Source organism: Leptopilina heterotoma, unplaced genomic scaffold (genome assembly GCF_015476425.1).
Source record: "Leptopilina heterotoma isolate Lh14 unplaced genomic scaffold, ASM1547642v1 Lhet_58, whole genome shotgun sequence".
Taxonomy (NCBI): Eukaryota; Metazoa; Arthropoda; class Insecta; order Hymenoptera; family Figitidae; genus Leptopilina; species Leptopilina heterotoma.
This window is the reverse complement of record NW_025111131.1, coordinates 3717065-3736456: the sequence shown is the minus strand read 5'-3', so window position 1 is coordinate 3736456 and position 19392 is coordinate 3717065. Positions and strand designations below refer to the sequence as shown.

Genomic DNA, 19392 nt, shown 5'->3' with positions numbered 1-19392 from the left:
TTTATTTAACATTACCATTTATTAAACAATTTCTATTTACATTCGTTCTCGTTCTCTTTGTAACCGTCGTGAATACGTAGATCCCACAAGTGAGAGAGTGTCCATATATCTGTCCATACACATAGCAAGACATTTCTGAAATAAAAATATTTTATTAATTTTTCTCAATCATATTATATTAAATAGAATGCATATCAATCGTTTTTGTCGAAAATTTATATACATAGAACAAAATAATATTTTTATCTCTCTTATCTCTTTTTTATGCGTCGAGAGAGGGCATAAAAGAACTCATTTTTCTCTGCCGGTAAAAATTGAATTCTTGTTCTCCCTAGAGGAAAAATACTGTGTAAAAAAGCAAGGTCACATCAAAAATGGCTCTATTTTTTTACTCTTGACTAACATTGTATCGAGTTTCGGTAGGGTCAAAGTAATATGAAACGGGTAATACATTCTGAACCATGAGATAGAAGAGGGCAGATATATCACGTAATGACGCGTACCTAACCTTCTCTCACACAATTGCAAATGGCTGCCTACCTGTTTTTTCGTGTTCGTCGTATTGTGTCTGTTTCGCCGGTTTTCTAAACTTTAATTCACTCCCATAATTAAATCCTGTTAAAAAAAATGAATCCTAATGTGCCACTTAAAATTGACGAAATGGCAGAAGAAGCGCGAGGAGTTGTTTTTTGTGAATATTATAGGCTCACCATCTTTTCCAGACGTTTCAGCCGGCCGTCTATGCATTACAGAAGGGAGGGGGGTGTCAATACATGGGAAACAAGCTTTGTTTCAGCCGGCCAGGCAGGCGAAAACCGGCCAAGGTGGCAGCCCCAGAATATTATTATTATTTTTATTAATACTACTAAGAAATCTACTAAGAATTGTCACTTTTGAGAAAAGTTATTTGTGCGAAATATCATTTTTACGAATAACAATTCGTAATTTTTACGAAACGTTATTGTTCTGAAATGTCACTTTTAAGAATCGCTATTTTTACGATTTGACATTTTTGCGAAGAGTCATTTTTGCGAAATATCATTTTTATGAATTTATGCGAAGTGACATTTTTACGAATTGTCATTTTTACGAAATATCACTGTTGCGAATTGTCATTTTTGCGAAAATTGCTATAGTAAACTTGTATGCATATATAGATTTACTATATCAATTTTCGCAAAAATGACAATTCGCAAAAGTGACAATTTGTAAAAAATGGCGATTCGCAAAAATGACATTTCGTAAAAATGACAATTCGAAAAAATGACTTTTCGGAACAATAACTATTTGTAAAAATCACAATTCGTAAAAATGATATTTCGCAAAAGTGCCAATTCATAAAAATGTCGATTCGCAAAAGTGACATTTTGTTAAAATATGTAACAGTTCGAATAAATGCAGTTCGGTAAAATGACAGTTCGGATAAATGACATTTGGGGAATAATCATGCGCCTCGGCTTATTTTAATGGTCATTTTCTGCAGTATGAAAATTATTTATAGGCATTAACGTGTAATTTTTTTCTTAGAAAATGCAGGTCGTCAAAGTTAGACGAAAAAATTCAAGAAATTTAAAATAATTTTTTTCTACTAAAAACTATCCTTGATAATATAGGTATAAAACATTGTATATAGTGTAGATTTTTCAGAAAATTTTAATAAACGGATCATATTTTATACCGCAACTATGTTACTTATAGGTTCTGAGTGTGCTCTTTTCGATCCCGGTCAGATTTTCAAAATATTCAAAATGGCGAATCTAATATGGAAGACATAATTTTTTAAAATTTATGCAATTGACCTTAATTTTGTCACTCGGGGGTTTTCGGAGTCGCTCTGATTACGATTTCGATTCGATATTTTAGAACAAAATTTCACCAGGTGGGAAACGAACCCTGAATTTCAGGATAGAAAATAAGAGTCTTACCAGCAAGACAAACTTACTTATGAGGTTAAAATTTTTCTCTTTTCACCTTTTGCCTATTATTACAAATGCACGCCAAAAAGTGTTTAAAATTTTTAAATATGCATGTAAAAAGTTGGCGTTAATAAATATTAAAAACGATGACAGATTGATTTTTAATATTTAAATCTTTAAACTTTGCCGAAGTTTCAAAAGCCCTGAACCTTTAATTGTTTTTCCAAACTGTGTTTTCGAAAGTCCTGAATCTTTAATTTTTTCCAATTTAATGCGATAATTCTTAAAAACATAGAATCAAATTACGTAAGTTTACACAATTTGGAAAAAATTAAAGGTTCAGGGCTTTTCAAAATTTCGGCAAATTTTAAAGATTTGAACATTAAAAATCGACCTTCTGTTACAGTTTTTAATATTTTTCAACGACAATTTTTTTTCCATGTATATTTTATAGTTTTAAACAACTTCTCGCATGTGTTTGCAATAATATGCAATAGGTGAAAAGAAAAAATTCTAACCTCTTTAAAAATTAAAATTAATTTTTTTTGCCATCTTATATGTTTTGAAGTTAAAAATGTTGCAAGAAAAAAAATATTACCTAGATTAATAATTTAATTTTTAAGGGGGTCAAAATAAAGGTGATAGCTTCCCTTAATACATTACAAGTAAGTTTGGCTTTCTGATAAGACTCTTGATTACTGTACATAAAGTTCAGGGTTCGATTCCAACCTTGTGGATTTTTTACCTAAAATATATAATCATTTTAATTTTATCTGGTTATTACCTTAACATTACGTTAATAACACAGTGTAATATTATCTTAATATTACGATGTAATATTACATCCCTAAATATTTTAAAATTTTCGTAAATTATTATTTTAATAAAAATCATAAATCAATAATCCTAAATAATCTTAAATAATCTTAAAATATTATATTATAATATATATATATATATATATATATATATATATATATATATATATATATACTAGGGGGGCTTCGCCCCCCTGCGCGCTTCGCGCGCCAACCCCCTATCTCTATTTTTATATTTATTTTAATTTAAATTTTTATAAATTTAAAATAATGTTTTCTTACATGGAAAAAACTGCATGGTTGGGACAACCATATATATGTTAGGCTCAAAAGCCGAAAACGGCCAATGGCCGGAAAAAACAGCCAAACCTAGTTTTGGCAAGTGCAGTTTTGCCAAAACTAGGTTTGGACGTTCCACTTCGGCCATTGGCCGTTTTAAATTGACAAAACTAGTTTTGGCAAATCGACATTTGCCAAAACTAGTTTTGGCAATTTAAATTTGTCCAAAACTAGTTTTGTCAATTTAAATTTTGCCAAAACTAGTTTTGTCAATTTGTCATTTGCCAAAACTGGTTTTGTCAATTTGACATTTGGCAAAACTAGGTGAGGCATTTCAAATTGTGAGAAATTGAAAGAAAGAAAGAATAGAAAAAGAAAGACCGCCGTATTAATAGGAAATTTGTTTAGAATTAGCATGTACTTATTGTTGCTATTTTGAAAACTTAGATTATTTTTTCTATGTTTGGGGAGTTTGTTATTAATTTATATAAACAATTATTAAAAAATGTTTGTCATTACTTGTATGTTTTTTATTTTGATACTGTAATCCACGGTAAAGAAAATAAGCCTAACTTGATAAAAAAATATTAATATTAAAAAAAGTTACAAGGGTTTTTCTAAGTTAAACTTTAACTGCTGTTTTCTCGAAAACTTGTTTTCGCACGTAAGGTCCCTTTTCATAGACCAGGTCACATATTGTTTCTGTATTGAATAATTGTGTGTATGAAATAAGAAATCGTCAACAAGGTAAATTAGCCTGTGTAAAGATAAATTAGTCTGTGTAAAAATAAATAAGTGTTAAAAAAGTTTTTTTAATTAACTTTTATGTGCAAAATATCAATGGATTTTTGTTAGAGAAATTTCATCTTATTGTAAATAGTATTAATCAATGACACATTTTTATATAAATATATTCCTATTGTATAACGAAGCGGTCTTTCTCACAATTTGAAATGCCTCACCTAGTTTTGTCAAATGTCAAATTGACAAAACTAATTTTGGCAAAAGTCAAATTGCCAAAACTAGTTTTGTCAATTTAAAACGGCCAATGGCCGAAGTGAAACGTCCAAACCTAGTTTTGGCAAAATTGCACTTGCCAAAACTAGGTTTGGCTGTTTTTTCCGGTCATTGGCCGTTTTCGGCTTTTGAGCCTAACATATATATGGGACATTCCACATCAACACGGACAGAGCTCTAAACAAAAATTGCTTTGATGGATTTAAACGTTCTACACGGAAAAAATAAGTTCAGCAGATTTTACGAAACTAATTTCGCACTAGCGGATATTTAAGATTCCTTGACGAAGTTTTTCAAAAACCCAGAAACTTTCACTACTTTAAGCAGAACAATTTTCGAGAAACTGCAACCAGTGTTGTAATTTATAAAACAAGCTTGAATGTAGAAATGTTTCGTATTTTCTAGTGAACATTTTATCAGAAAATGGTAAAAATGTTTCGTGCAATCTAAAAACGCGTGGTTTGAGTTTCCACTTCGCTGTCTATCGTGAATTCTCGAACACAGAGTTTCGTAAAATTCTATACGGGGTGTACCAAAAGTCGCGTTATAAATAGATATGTTGAAGCTTGTCTCGTCGCGTAGGTATTAACTTGTCTGCTGTATATAGAGATAATATGTGGAAGGAAAAAGAGAACTGCTTTACCTGCCGGTAACATTTGGATAATTGTTTTCTTTTACGTATTTCACATTTCATTGTTCCAAATTCGTAACATTTTTTATGTGCTTTTGTAATCCAAACTTTTAATTATTATTAATTTCTTTTAATTTACAGTCTAATAAATTTTATAGTTTATCATAATATTTACCGATGACAATATATATATATTAATTTCTCAAGTTTTAACTGTTATTACTTCAAATTTTAGACAATTTAATATAAACATTTTTTGAGTTTGAATTTAATTTTGAAAATTTTTTGTCAATTTATTTATAATTTAAAATTAAGAATAAAATTATTTTCTAAAAATTGAAAAATTTTATAGAGATTTTATAACTAATTATTAAAAAAATGTTATTTTAAAAACCATAAAATATTTTGTATAACTTTAAAAAAAATGATTTTTTTAAAAATTAATATTCAGTATATTGACATTTCTCACAAGCGCAGTTTTAATCTCCTCAGTTAGTATATAAAGAAACTCAATTCTTTCATCTACAAGTGCGAGTTATATTGTATGTGCGTTGCGTCAGAATTCGTTTATATGTATGCGTATTTCCGTTAAGTTAGTGTCAGAATAAAATAAGCCAATCCAAGCGAACCATTGCGTTGTAGAGTGCAGTCACATGTGTCGAACCAATCATCTATCTCCTATAGAAGTCGAGAAAAAATGGTCTTGAGAGCTCATTGGTACATTAAGAAATTCTTTTTTCTGCTTTATTCGTTTTTTTCTCCGTGAATATTTTTTTCCGTGGCGCATGCGCTTCAGGCTAAACATTTTACAAAACTCTTGAATTAGAACGTCCAACCGATCATTTGTGAATTCCATAGAATTTTTTTTGAGTTTTCGAGAAACGCAGTCATCATATATTACTATTGATTCTGTTTTATCTTATACTAAACTCCTCTCCGTATCCGCTATTCCAAAATTAGTTTCGTAAAATGTACTAAATTAATTTTTTCCGTGTAATAAATAATAAATAATAAATAAATAATAAATAATGAGTAATATGTAATAAGTAATAAATAATAAATAATAAATAATAAATGATAAATAATAATAAGAAATAGTATCAAACAATCAACTATAAATACATAAATAAACTACAATAATTCTTGTTAAAGCCAAAACAGTCAAAAAATCTTTGTTTTATCTAATAAAGTAGATAAATAATAATATTTGTGTAATACCTGCAAGAAAAGTGCTAGTTTACTTAAATGTTAATGCAGCAGAAAATTGTTGATTACTGTACTTTGAAAAGAGTGCAGGAAAGTATACTTTTCCGCACTAAGTGCAGGAAAGTGTACTTTCCTGAACTCTTTTCTGCAAAGCATAGCATACTAAACTGTAGTATACTATACTAAAACCGTTTTAATTGGCTTTTTTAATACTCAGGTGTTATACAAAGCACAGGGTACACCTCGTACGAAAGAAGCTATTATTAGACGAAAGTAATCTTCATTTTGTTTTTGGGGGTATTGGTACCAGACACCTATCTATTTGGTTGTTTAATTCGTCTAACAAGAACAAGATTTAAACTGCAACTATTAGCGGAAGGCATTGATTCAAATGATTTATTAACCAAAGACAAAATATGTAGATTTTAAGAAGCAAATAATTAATGACCTGATCCCAGCCTCCAAAGACAAAATAGAGATTATTTCTATTTGCTTCACTATAAAGCAAGTCAGTAAATGCTCGAGTTCTATGAATAGTAAAACCACATTATCAATATCAAGCATACGATTTTTATTTGTTTTTCAATTCACATATGGCATACGGCTTTCACTTGTTTTCATCTCGTAAAAGACATGTTATTGTCAGTTATTTTTGACGGGCAAGAACATACGACTGTCAATTGTTTTTATAGGATTCAAGATACATATTTTTCATGTGTTTTCAACGCATGTAACACGTACTACTGTCATTTGATTTCAACTCACTCATGACATACGATTGTCAGTTGTTTTTTATCTAAAAATCATACGACTGTCATTTGTTTTTGGAGGACTTTAGTACACATGGTCATTGTGTTTTCAACGCATGTAGCACATACAACGGTCATTTAACTCAACCCACATACAACTGTAAGTTGTTTTCATCGTAAAAGGACATACGATTGTCATTTGTTTTTCGAAGCCCTTTGTAAAGTCGTATTAATGCTTTATATTTAATGTGGTTTCACCATTCATAGCATTCGAGCATTTACTATTTTGCTTTATTGTAAGACGCATAGATTCATAAAGAAGGTTTAACTTTTTTTGTCTATGTGAAACTTTTTTCTGCATTTATACTTGTAAATGATACATGTATATTATAATTATATTGTGGTGATTGCGTGCAATAATTGTATTGAGTGAATGTATTTAAAATGGCTTTATTTGGTCGCATGCGGTGTTTTGTATGCGATAATGCTTTTATTCCGCGAGTTATGGTGCGATTAGATGGAGTCGAAAATGATGTTAAAAGAGAAATCGCAATTACGAGACGTAACGAAGCACAACGACCTGCCGCTGATATGAATCCTGAGAGACGTATCTGTAATAATTGCAATATTACTATTTCACGAGAGATACGAATGTTGGAGGAAGATCCTCAGTGTATGAGATTAAATGTCATATCTCAGACATCTTCTCACACTTGTGTTGTCTGCAATGCTCCTAACAATGTTCATAGGCTTTCTTTAAACTCTAGAGTAAACATTTTTGTTAAACGAAATATATATATTCCAGTTAACAACGTTTGTTGCAATGAACATTTGGATGAGAGCGGCTTCCTTCAAGCTGACATTGTTGATCAGCTTAGATTCATAAATAGGCCGTACATAATAAAAGGTCGAGAATTGCAATCACTGCTGGAAGCTCTACGTGGAGAAGTATTTAATGTCGCTCAGGGTAAATTCAATGATGAGCATGGATTGACAGACCAGGAATGCAATGTGCTAACTTCATTATCAAAGGAACAATTTCTTGATTTGTTTGCTTATTGTGAAAATGCAATTAAAGTACCTGGTGGACATCGCTATGTTTCTAAGAAAGATCTTCTGTGTTTTCTTACAAAATTACGTCAAGGTCTAAGCGATGAATTACTACGTGTAATGTTTAATTATTCTTCGAGACAAGCTACTAGTCTAGCAATTGCAACAGTTAGAAAAACATTAATGCAACAGTTCGTAGTTGAAAATATAGAGTTCGCAGCTATTTCAAGGGATGAGTATATTGAAAGGCATACTACTGACTTTTCGAATAAGTTGTACAATCCAGATCCTGAAAATCCAAAAGCAATTATTTACAATGATTGCACTTATTTGGATATTGAAAAAAGTTCTTGTTTTAAAGCATTGCGACAATCCTTTTGCGTTCATAAATCTAAACATTTGGTTAAACCTTCGGTGTTGGTAGCTTCAGATGGATATATACTCGATATTCAAGGACCATATTTTTCAAATGCGAAAAATAATGATGCAAAAATCTTGATAAAAGAGTTCCAAAGAGATATTAATGGCATGCGTAGATGGATTCAACCTGAAGATATTTTCGTTGTCGATCGAGGATATAGAGACGCAATTCCATTTCTTGATAGAGTTGGTATTGTGCCTAAAATGCCACCTCTATTGGACCGTAATGAGAGACAGTTTACTACTGAGCAAGCAAATGAATCGCGTCTAATAACGAAAACAAGATGGATAGTAGAAGCAATTAATGGACATTTAAAAATAATGTTTAAATTCTTTTCGGGCACTATCTCTACATCTCACGTTCCAAATCTTTCAGATTTTCTTCGGATTGCAGGAGCAATAATTAATAAGTATCGAGGTCCAATAACAATGGAAGGAGCGAATGAAGAGATGGCTCAAGAAATGTTAAATCGCAGTAGAATGCCTAACGTCGTACAAGCGAGAGTAGAGTTAGAAAATCTGCAAAATAGAAGAGCACGATGGGTTCTATTGACTGCTGCTCATGTTCCTCTTTTTCCACAACTGACAGTCAATTACCTTAAAGATTTAACAACTGGAACGTACCAGTTACATCTTGCTCCATCTTACGTACAAGATACCATTTTAAGAGCAGAAGAAGAGGATGAGAACGATGACATTGAACATGCATTTGAAATAGACAACACTCAAATTGAAGAAGATTTTATTCGTCTACGTATCTACTCAAGATTTACAAATGCAAAACGGCATCAAATATGGATTGTCTTTAATACAGAGTACAACCCAGAGAATGATCAAGACCAGGATAACAATCCCATTCTAGGGTACTACTGCACATGCAAGGTCACATCCATTCTCTGGTTTTTAGGATACGCTAGACACGAGGATAACGTTAGATATCCTTCAACACGATTATTAAGAACTGTACAAAACGCTGCAATGGATGTTGACAACCATGAAATAATAGACCCCTACATTTAAAACAAACCCGGAGAAAAAAAAGACTCTTGCTCTTAATGGCTAGAAAAATCGCTAATTCTTGTCTTAACAGGCTAGATCAATGATTTCCTGCCTTAAATGGCCGGAGGATATGTTACTTCTTCCCTTGATTTGATGGAAGTAACACATTCTTGCCTTAACTGGCCGGGTCTATGATTTCCTGCCCTAAATATCCGGAAAAAATGTTACTTCTTTTCTTGATTGGATGGAAGTAACTTTCATGCCTTCAATGGCCAGAGAAAATATTACTTCTTCCCTTGATTGGATGGAAGTAACTTTCTTGCCTTCAATGGCCGGAGAAAATATTACTTCTTCCCTTGATTGGATGAAAGTAACTTTCTTGCCTTCAATGGCCGGAGAAAATATTACTTCTTCCCTTGATTGGATGGAAGTAACTTTCTTGCCTTCAATTGTTGGAGAAAATGTTACTTCTTCCCTTGATTGGATGGAAGTAACAAACTCTTGCCTTAACTGGCTGGAACTATGATTTCCTGCATTAAATGGCCGGAGGATATGTTACTTCTTCCCTTGATTGGATGGAAGTAACTTTCTTGCCTTCAATTGTTGGAGAAAATGTTACTTCTTCCCTTGATTGGATGGAAGTAACAAACTCTTGCCTTAATTGGCCGGATCTATGATTTCCTGCCTTAAATGGCCGGAGGATATGTTACTTCTTCCCTTGATTGGATAGAAGTAACTTTCTTGCCTTCAATGGACGGAGGAAATGTTACTTCTTTTTCTTATTTATTATTTGTTTGTTATTTAATATTTATCATTTATTTATTATTCATTATTTACTATTTATTATTTATTATTTCTTATTTATTATTTATTATTATTTATTATTTATTAATAAATTTTGGTGATGGAGAACGAGCTACTTTGTAGTTTTATTCATGTTTAAAAAATCTGCTTCCAAAAGCGAGTTTGTTGGTTAAAATGCAGGTAATTTTATAACACTGAAGTTGGCTATCTCAATAGTCATGCAAAAATCTACTTGCATTTTAACCAACAAATTCGTTTTTTCAGTAGATTTTTTCAACTAAATTTAAACTGAAAAGTAGCTCGTTCTCCATCACCAAAATTTAATAGAATGGAAAAGAAGTTCAAACTTAAATATTAAGACAAAAATTGGATTTTTTAGTCTTGCACCTGAGAAGAAATAAGTAATTAAAATCACGGAAAATCATGAAACACTCAATATTAAAGGTAAAATTTTTCCTATTTGTATATTATAAAATTAAAATGTTAGCACATATTATGAAAGTAAATTGAAAATACTTTACATTAAATAGTAATACATTTTTTAATATTTATAAACTTTTTAGAAAAATGTAATTAAAATGTAGTGACTTTTGACATTTCATAGGTAAATTTTAAAATCAATTTTTATCTATTATTTTGAGTATGTTTACATAATAATCTATTTATACAAGTAAATTAACTCATTTTTAACAAATATCATTCAAGAAATTTCTATTATCTAAATTATTTCCATGCTTTTTTATTAAATTTACATAACTGTCAATCTAACCTTTTTTCAGTCCAACTCAATTTAAAAATTAAAATTCTAAGTTAAATTAAAAAAATTTTATAAAATAATTCTCAAAAATGAATTCTATGGATATTCAACATCATTTTTACAAATTATGAGATTTTTTTAAAAATAGGCCGCAACGGCTTCAGGTGAAATATAATGGACTGACCCTATTTATTATTTATTAAAGTAAACTTGTTTTAACATTATTGGTTTTCCTATGTACGTTTATTAATTCTATCCCGCATATGTTGCGATTTTTGGTGTTTGACCTTTAATGAATGCTAGCGAGTAAATCAACCCGGAAATCGATATTTTGTCAGAGGAAAATCTTTTTTAGAATTACATTTTACATACTTTCTGTAAGTATTAATTAATTTGACCGAAAGTTTTTTTCAATGTATTTTGTGCGGGGTCCGAAAATTTGAAAAACAAATTTTGTGTGTAAGATATTGAGCTAAAAAAAGTGTAGCCCACAATTCCTCAATCTCCCCTATTAACCCCTTCACAGTGTTTGACGTCTATAGAGGCAAAAATAATTCGTGCCCCGAGTGTGTATGACCGCTATAGCGGCATCGAAAAAAAGATATATAAAAGTTAACGAATCTTGCTAAAAATGCCTACTCGGGGGTTTTCGGGGTCGCTGAATTCAAATCCGTTATTGAACATTTTAAATTCAAAATGGGGGCTTCAAAATGGCGACAAATTTTTTTTTTAAGTTTACGAATTAGGCAGAAAATGCTCATTCGGGGGTTTTTGAGGTCTCTGAATCCAAATATTTAGTCAAAAATTTAAAATTCAAAATGGCAGCTCCAAAATGGCGACCAAAAAATTTAAAAGTTTACGGATTTGACTAAAAATGTTTACTTGGGGGTTTTTGGGGTCGCTGAATTCGAATATTTGGTTAAAATTTTGAAATTCAAAATGGCGTCTTCAAAATGGCGACAAATTTTTTTTTTAAGTTTACGAATTTGGCTGAAAATGCTCATTCGGGGGTTTTTGAGGTCTCCAAATCCAAATATTTAATCCAAAATTAAAAATAGCGGCTCCAAAATGGCAACCAAAAAAATGTAAAGATCTCAAATTAGTTCTTAAAACTTAAAGCAGAGAAATTAATATGTCCGATGTTTTAAAACATTGTGAAATACTCAAAATCGATCTATATTAAAAAATTTAATAATAGTAATTAAATTAAATAGTTCGTGACTCCGGATTTGACTAAGACCGGTGTTTTAAATAGTTTGTGTAAATATATATAAATATAAAAATATAATATATGTAAAATATATTATACATATATAAAAATATATAAACCCCAAAAGACTCAAATAACTGTTTATAACCACATTCGTAAACTTTTAAATTTTTAGTTGACATCTTGAAGTCGCCATTTCGAATTATAAAATTTTAACCAAATATTCTAATTCAGTGTCTCCAAAAACCCTAAAATGCGCATTTTTAGCCAAATCCGAAAACTTTAAAAATTTTTCGGTCGCCATTTTGAATTTAAAAATTTTAACCAGATATTCGAAAGCAGCGACCCAAAAAACACCCCAAGTGAGTATTATAGTCAAGTACGGAAACTTTTAAATTTTTAAGCCGCCATATTCGGATTCAGCGACCCCGAAAACATAAAATATAATAATATCAAGTAATTAAAAAAAAAATTTTTTTTTGCTCATTTGTGGCACGAAAAGCTTATTTTGACTACACTGCTAAGGGGTTAAAAAGCACTTTTTCTTTCAAATTAAGTATTATTTTATATTTTAGATGAAATTCGTAGTAAATGGGGCACTTGTAGCAATACCCACATACACTCTAATAGCTATTTTTATATTAAACAAAAAATTAAAATTTTTTATTTTTTATAAACTTAACTTAACACTTTGAAATAATTATTCTACAAAAAAATAATGAGGAAAATAAATGATCATGAAGTGAGCAACTTGTTATTGTATTCAGTATCATTAAATAAACAAGTAGCATAAGATACGCGCGCTAAAGCGCAGGTGCACATTCCTCTTCAATTATTAAAAGAATACAATTGATCATGAATTAAAACTATAATTTATATTCCCATTGATTTTCATTATTAAATTATGGGCCAGTTTCACTAATATTGATTAAAAGATAATTAATGATTAATCCTCAATCAACCAGTCATGAGCCGTTAAACTGTCTTTAATCATTGATTAACTTTTAATTGAGGTTGGTGAAATAAGCCATAAAAAATAATTAAAGAAAAAATTAGTTAATTATACCAAAACAATATTATTAAAATAGTATTTTTAATCTCTACAAATAAAATCAGACTTATGGCAGTATAAATATAGAATAATAAACAGTTTGATCATTGTAAATAGAAATTATATGATAATTTTTTATCTATTTCAAAAAAGTCAAAATTTTATTAAAAATCGTGTTTAAAAAATTAAGGGGACTTTCTGGTTTAGAATTGACAAAAAAGACACTTTTTAAAACTTTTATTGTGAAAATAGTATTACAGTTTTTCCCAAAATTCTTTTTGGATATTGTGATACATTACGTGGAAAAAATTTTAAAAACTTTTTGAAGTAAATTTATTTACATATTATCTGAAAAAAATTTCCCTTACAATTCGTGGTTTTCCAGGTCTTTATAAAATTTTTTTCTGGGTTTTAAGAATCGACATAATAAGGGGTTACAAAAAATGCATTGCTTAAATTTTATTTGATAACACTCACAAATGACGTGGAAAAGTTCACAACGTTTGTTATCAACAATTTAAAGAAAAAAACTGTTTTCACTCAGAAAACAATATTTTGCGTACTTACAAAATTTTCTTTTTTTAACTTTTTATACAAGAAACATTGTAAAAGTTTTATTAAGACAAAAGTTTGAATAGAAAATTATTTTTTCTTCTAAATCATTGTAAACGTTACCAACGTTATAAATTATGAATATAAAATGAACATTTTAAAGTATTTAAAAATACGTACTTTACGGAACAAAAATTAAAAATTACGGACCATTCATGAACAAAAATATAACCAGTCGGAGTCAAATAAGAAAACATTTTACTTCAAACTGTAAATTAAATTTCCTTATGTTTTATAATAATTAAAGATGTCCGAAAGATAAAATCATTATTTTATATTATAAGAATATTGACCGATGGTATAGCTGGCGGAACTCGTGGCTTGCGATCACAGAGGTTAAGCACCATTGAGCGCGGTTAGTGCTTGGATGGGTGACCCTCTGTAAATATCGCTACAGTCTCGGTTTTTTCGCTGATCGAGATATATAGAACAGGAGGTTTGACGCCGAGGCTATGTTTGTGCATTTGTGATGGCTATTCAAATGTACATTCATGACTCGACGTCAATAAACCGGTTGTACTCGGGAAGTAGGTTTTCTACAGTTTTCCTCTCCCCTGGCCAAATGTCCAGGCGAATGCGAGCACTCCTAACCTAAGTCGGCTGCAGCCGCAAAAGTAGGGACCCCAAAGAGTTTGTGAGTTAGGAAAGTTTAGTAGTGATGTTGAGGAGATTGTAAAGACCCGAAAGGGTATACAATGAAATCATACTTTTATTAAGAGAATATTGTATTTCTTCAAAATTATTATCATCATTTCAATTTAATTATTATTTTCAAGAATTTTTAACTAAAAGAACTTTGACAATTTTCAAATACATTTGTTTACAATATTCAATTTTACGAAATAAGAACTTCAAATAATATAAAAAAAATTTAATTAACATTTAAAAAAAAAAATTAATTTCAAAATTCAATTATTTATAAAAATTCACGCTATATTGCTTTAATATTCAATTATTATCTAAAATTTTAACTGAAATTCATTTTTTAATCAATTTTTATTAAAATTCAATTATTGAATAAAAAATAAATAATTTATTGAATTATTGAATATTTCTTAAAATTGAATTCTTATAAAGAATTTTACCAACAAATTTTTTAATTGATGACGAATTTTAATAAAAATTTTAAGAATAATTACATTTTTCGAAGAATTTGATTAAAATTGTATTAAAAATAATAGAAATTCTTTGATGAGTTTTATTATTTATGGAAATAATTTAATTCTCACAAAGAATTTTATTTAAATTTTTAAATATAATTAATTTCTTTTGAGGAATTTAATCAAAATTGTATTATTGAAAATAATTGAATCGTTGTTAAGAAATTTATAAAAAATTTGTAAATAATTGAATTCCTATGAAATGTTTATTATTTTATTAAAATAATTAAATTTTTTTAAAACAATTAAATTCTTTTTGAAAAATTTTAATAAAATTTTTGAAAATAATATAATTTCGGAGAAGAATTTTATTATTTGAGGCTCCGGATCTTAAAAGGGCACTTTCAGCATTGATTTTAAATGGTAAAAATGCCCTTTTAAGATCCGGAGCCTCATTTATAAAGTTAATTGAAATTTTGACGAGAATTTAAAAAAAAATTTTAATATAATTGAATTTATGAGAAGAATTTTATTACTTTTGAAAATAATTGAATTTCTGCAATCATTTGTAATTTCTCTAAAATTTCCTAAATTATGTCGTACAATTTACAAACTTTTCATCCTTTTTCAATCGAATTACGGACTTTACGGACCTTTTTGCAAAAAGACTGACTTTTACGGACATGAAGTAAATTTACGGACCTTTACGGGATTTACGAACCTAGTTCGAGCCCTGAATGATGTATTTTATAAACAAATTGACTTATTTTACGAAACAAATTTTTTCAATGCCATTATTTCGGCTTTTCTTTTGATCTTTCAGAATTTTAAGTGGTCAATCTTCTTCTATTTGATTATATGTCTGTGGTTCACATTATTTATCAAAATCGAATAGAATTGTATATTGGAAAGGTAATATTAATTATTACTGTTGATTTTTTACTAAAGATTTGTAAAACTAATTGTGGGCATTAAAAATATTGCCATTCGATTCCTTATCTAAAAAACTAGGTTATAAACCTTTAAAATTCAAATTTATACCCCGTTTTTTATACGGGGGTAAATTGACCCAAAAACAGCGGTTTTGCGATTTTTTAAATAAAATGTGTATAAAAAATAAAAAAATACATTAAAAAAAATGGTTTTTTAGGTTTGTTAACTAGAACAAACCAGAGTGTCCACAAGTTTCAGTTTATCAATTTCCCTGACATTTCCCTGACAATTTACTGACATTAAAATTACTTTCCCTGACAAAATTCTTTTTACAGGAAAATATGAATGTTTACGGAAAATGGGTAAAATTTATTAATTTGAATAATTTCTAAAAATTAAAATTATAACCCTTCCTGAATTCAATTATTTTTTACAATTTTCAACTAAAGTTCGTCTCTGAATCAATTAATTTAAATAATTTCCCAAAAGTTCTTCTAGAATTCAATTATTTAAATACAAAATTTTAATTTTTTATAATAATTGTAATTATATAAATATAATAGTTTTTCAATTTTTAATAATTTACAAACAATTAAAATTTGGTAAAATCTTTTAAAAATAATTGAATTTTTGAAAAATATAAATAAAAATGATCAAATTTTTGAAGAATTTTAATTTTAAACAGGACCATGATGTCTCAAAAATTTTAATAACTCCAAAAAGTAAATTTTCATAAACTTTTGTTCACATTGTTCGAAGATAATTAAATCTTAAAAAAATTATTTTAAAACAATTCTAATAATTAGTTTTTAAAAATATTTTAATGTAATTTTTCCAAAATAATTGAATTTCTTAAAAAAAATTTAGTATAATTTAAAAAACGAATTAATTTTTCTTTAAATTTTAATTAAAAATTTTGAGCTTGATTGTATTCCCCAAAATATTAAAAATAATTCTAAAATGTTATTATTTTTATGTGTATTTGAATTTTTTGAAATATGTAATTGAAAATACTGAAAACATTGAATTTTTAACAATTAGAAGCTATTATTTCAATTATTTTCAAAATTTGCAATTAAAATTCTTCAAAAATTGATTTTTAAAAATTTTTAATAAATACTTGAAATGTTTGGAAGAAAAGTCGAAAAAATTCTCAATTTTCTTAATTTTCCTGACAAAAATTTTTTTCCTGACATTTCCCTGACTTTACTGACAAAAAATTTGTTCCCTGACATTTCCCTGACTTTACTGACAAAAATTTTGTTTCACTGACATTTCCCTGACTTTACTGACTTTACTGACATGTGGCCACCCTGACAAACACTTATGAACAGAATCTAGTTTTAATTTTTAATTTATGAGTTACAGGTCGTCCGGTATATATTCCGTATAATTTATAACAATATCTAAAAAGAATTTTGGGAAAAACTGTACATAATACTTTCATCACAATAAAAATTTTAAAAAGTATGTTTTTGTCAATTCTAAATCAGAAAGTCCCTTTAAGAAATTATTCAAATTTCTTAATCATTTTTTTAAAAGCATTTAATATTTTGTTAAATAATTTTCGAATTTTTTTTAGAAATAAATGAAAGAAAATATAGAAATTCAATTTGTCAGACAGAATTTTTTTAAGAGCAGGTGGGAGCTGAAATTAAAACATATAAACAATTATTTAAATTTTTAACTGTGCCAAATGAATATATTTTTTTCTCGGATCTATGTTAACCGATTTTAAAAAATAAAAAAGCGTTTTTTCGTATTAAAATCTAGAATTTAAAAATATTTCTTATTTTGAAAATTTTTTTCATATTTTTGAGAAAAAAAATGTCCCGCTTTGAGGAATAACAATATTAAATATTTATTATGCACGGTTTGAATAAATATTAAATTTTTTTTATTCATCATAGCTGGCTTTTTTTAACTCAACGGTTTTTTACTCAAAAATATATAGAGAATACGACAGTATTTCTTAATTTTGTATAGAATGTGAAGAAAAGTTAATTTAATTTTTTGAATTTAAAAAAAATTTATATTCACTTTATTGTAATTTAATTTTTGAATTAAATTTTTTTTTTAATTTTCTTTTAAATCCACATTTAATCAATAATAATAGTTATGTAATTATTATACAATAAAGTAGATAAAAATATCATTGCCGATTACTAAAACTTTTACGTGACGATTACTAAAGCAGTTTTCATCCCTGCCAGTGCCGATAACTGACGCATTTTGGTATTACAAACTTTCTTTATAAATAAATATTAAAAATAATAAAACTCATAAAAGACAAGAAGTAATTATACTTCTTTAAAATCTTCTATATTCGTAAAAATTAATTGTTAATGTAGAAATACCGTTTAACACTGTTTAATAAACATTTGAAACTGTCAAGTCGGCTTAAGGTCACAATCACCGGTAAATTTACCTTATACATAGAAATAATAAACAACTTATTCTAATTCCACTTAAAAATTACAGTAACTGATTTTGATTTGATTATCTAAATACATAAATTCGAAATATTTTTGTAATCAAATATCTTGAAGTCAATTTAAATTTACAAAAATCTTAAAAGCAATTTACTAAGTCAATAAACTTTATTTACGATTTTTCCAGTGGTTAGAAATAAATATTAAAAAATATAGGTTATGTTTATAAATCATGTGTTTACCTGTTCAGAACTATCAAGTGAAGTACCAGGTTTTGCTATACACTTTTGGAAACATTTCTTTGTCACAATCTAAAAATTAAGTATGTTTTGATTTATTACAACAAAAAATTTATTTTCAATTAAATCACATATCAATTTATAATTTTTTTACCGTAATAAATTCATGTACACTGGCAACAGCAATTTCTTGTTTTACTTGTTCAATAAGAGCATCTTTTTGAGCTGTGGTTAAACTTCCTGGTCTAAGGCTTTCCATTTTTTTCTAATTTATTTAAAGTTAAATCAATTTTTGTTAATTAAAATACCAATTAAATATTTGGAATCCGAAAAATTAAATTAAATACTTTATAAAGCCGAACAGCCTTCTTGAGCCGAACAAATCCAGCGTGCAATAGCAGAAGAAAAATTTAAAACTTTATTACATGAAGTTTATAAGAACATAAGAAGGTCAACTCAATATGTAGAATGGAAAGAGGTGGGAAATAAAATATAAAGCCACTTTCACATCTTTAAAGGCGCTCGCACAGCTCTACTGCCTGCATGAGAGTAAGAGAGAAAAACATAAAATTTGAATTTTCTGACCTTTCTGACTTATTTACTCTCATGTGTTACCATGCATGGTACAACTATGCATGCATTGGCATGCATGCAGAGCTGTGCGAGCGCCTTTAGGCTGCAGTCCCATAAGCGGTTTTTATAATTTTTCAGAAATCTGAAATTCAATAACTTATAAGAATATTATTATAAAATGAAGAAATCTTCATGTTTTAAAATAATTAAATCTTGCTACTTTGTTACCGTAAGCATGAGATAAAGAAGGATAGATATATTGTTTATCCTTCTCAACTCAGGGAGCGTTCAGACCTTCTCATGCAAAACTTATGCATGCAGGTTGTCATAGTAGCGTTCAAGAGTGAGAGAGATAGATTAATTTCCTATCTCTCTCACTCTTGAACGCTACCATGGCAACCTGCATGCATAAGTTTTGCATGAGATCGTGTGGCTGTACCCTCATTCTTGCGGTTACAGTTACGATTACGATTTCGATAACGCTTCTATTCTGCTTTGGCCCGCTGCGTATTGCATTGAGTAATGAGTGCAGCAAGGATAGAAGTGTATGCAAAACCGTAAAGGTACTTCTATACCTACCTCCGGTGGATTGGTCC

General features: G+C 28.6%; 1 protein-coding gene across 1 annotated transcript; it reads right to left on the bottom strand.

The window, feature by feature from the left end:
• LOC122508816 (mitochondrial import inner membrane translocase subunit Tim13-B-like) lies at positions 1-18646 on the bottom strand. The gene is made up of 3 exons (XM_043622379.1): positions 18378-18646; positions 18227-18295; positions 1-135 (listed from the first exon to the last, which is right to left on the bottom strand). The coding sequence occupies exons 1-3, from the start codon at positions 18480-18482 to the stop codon at positions 37-39; spliced, it is 273 nt and encodes a 90-aa protein (XP_043478314.1). The 5' UTR covers positions 18483-18646; the 3' UTR covers positions 1-36.
• Between the last annotated feature and the right edge of the window lie 746 nt (positions 18647-19392).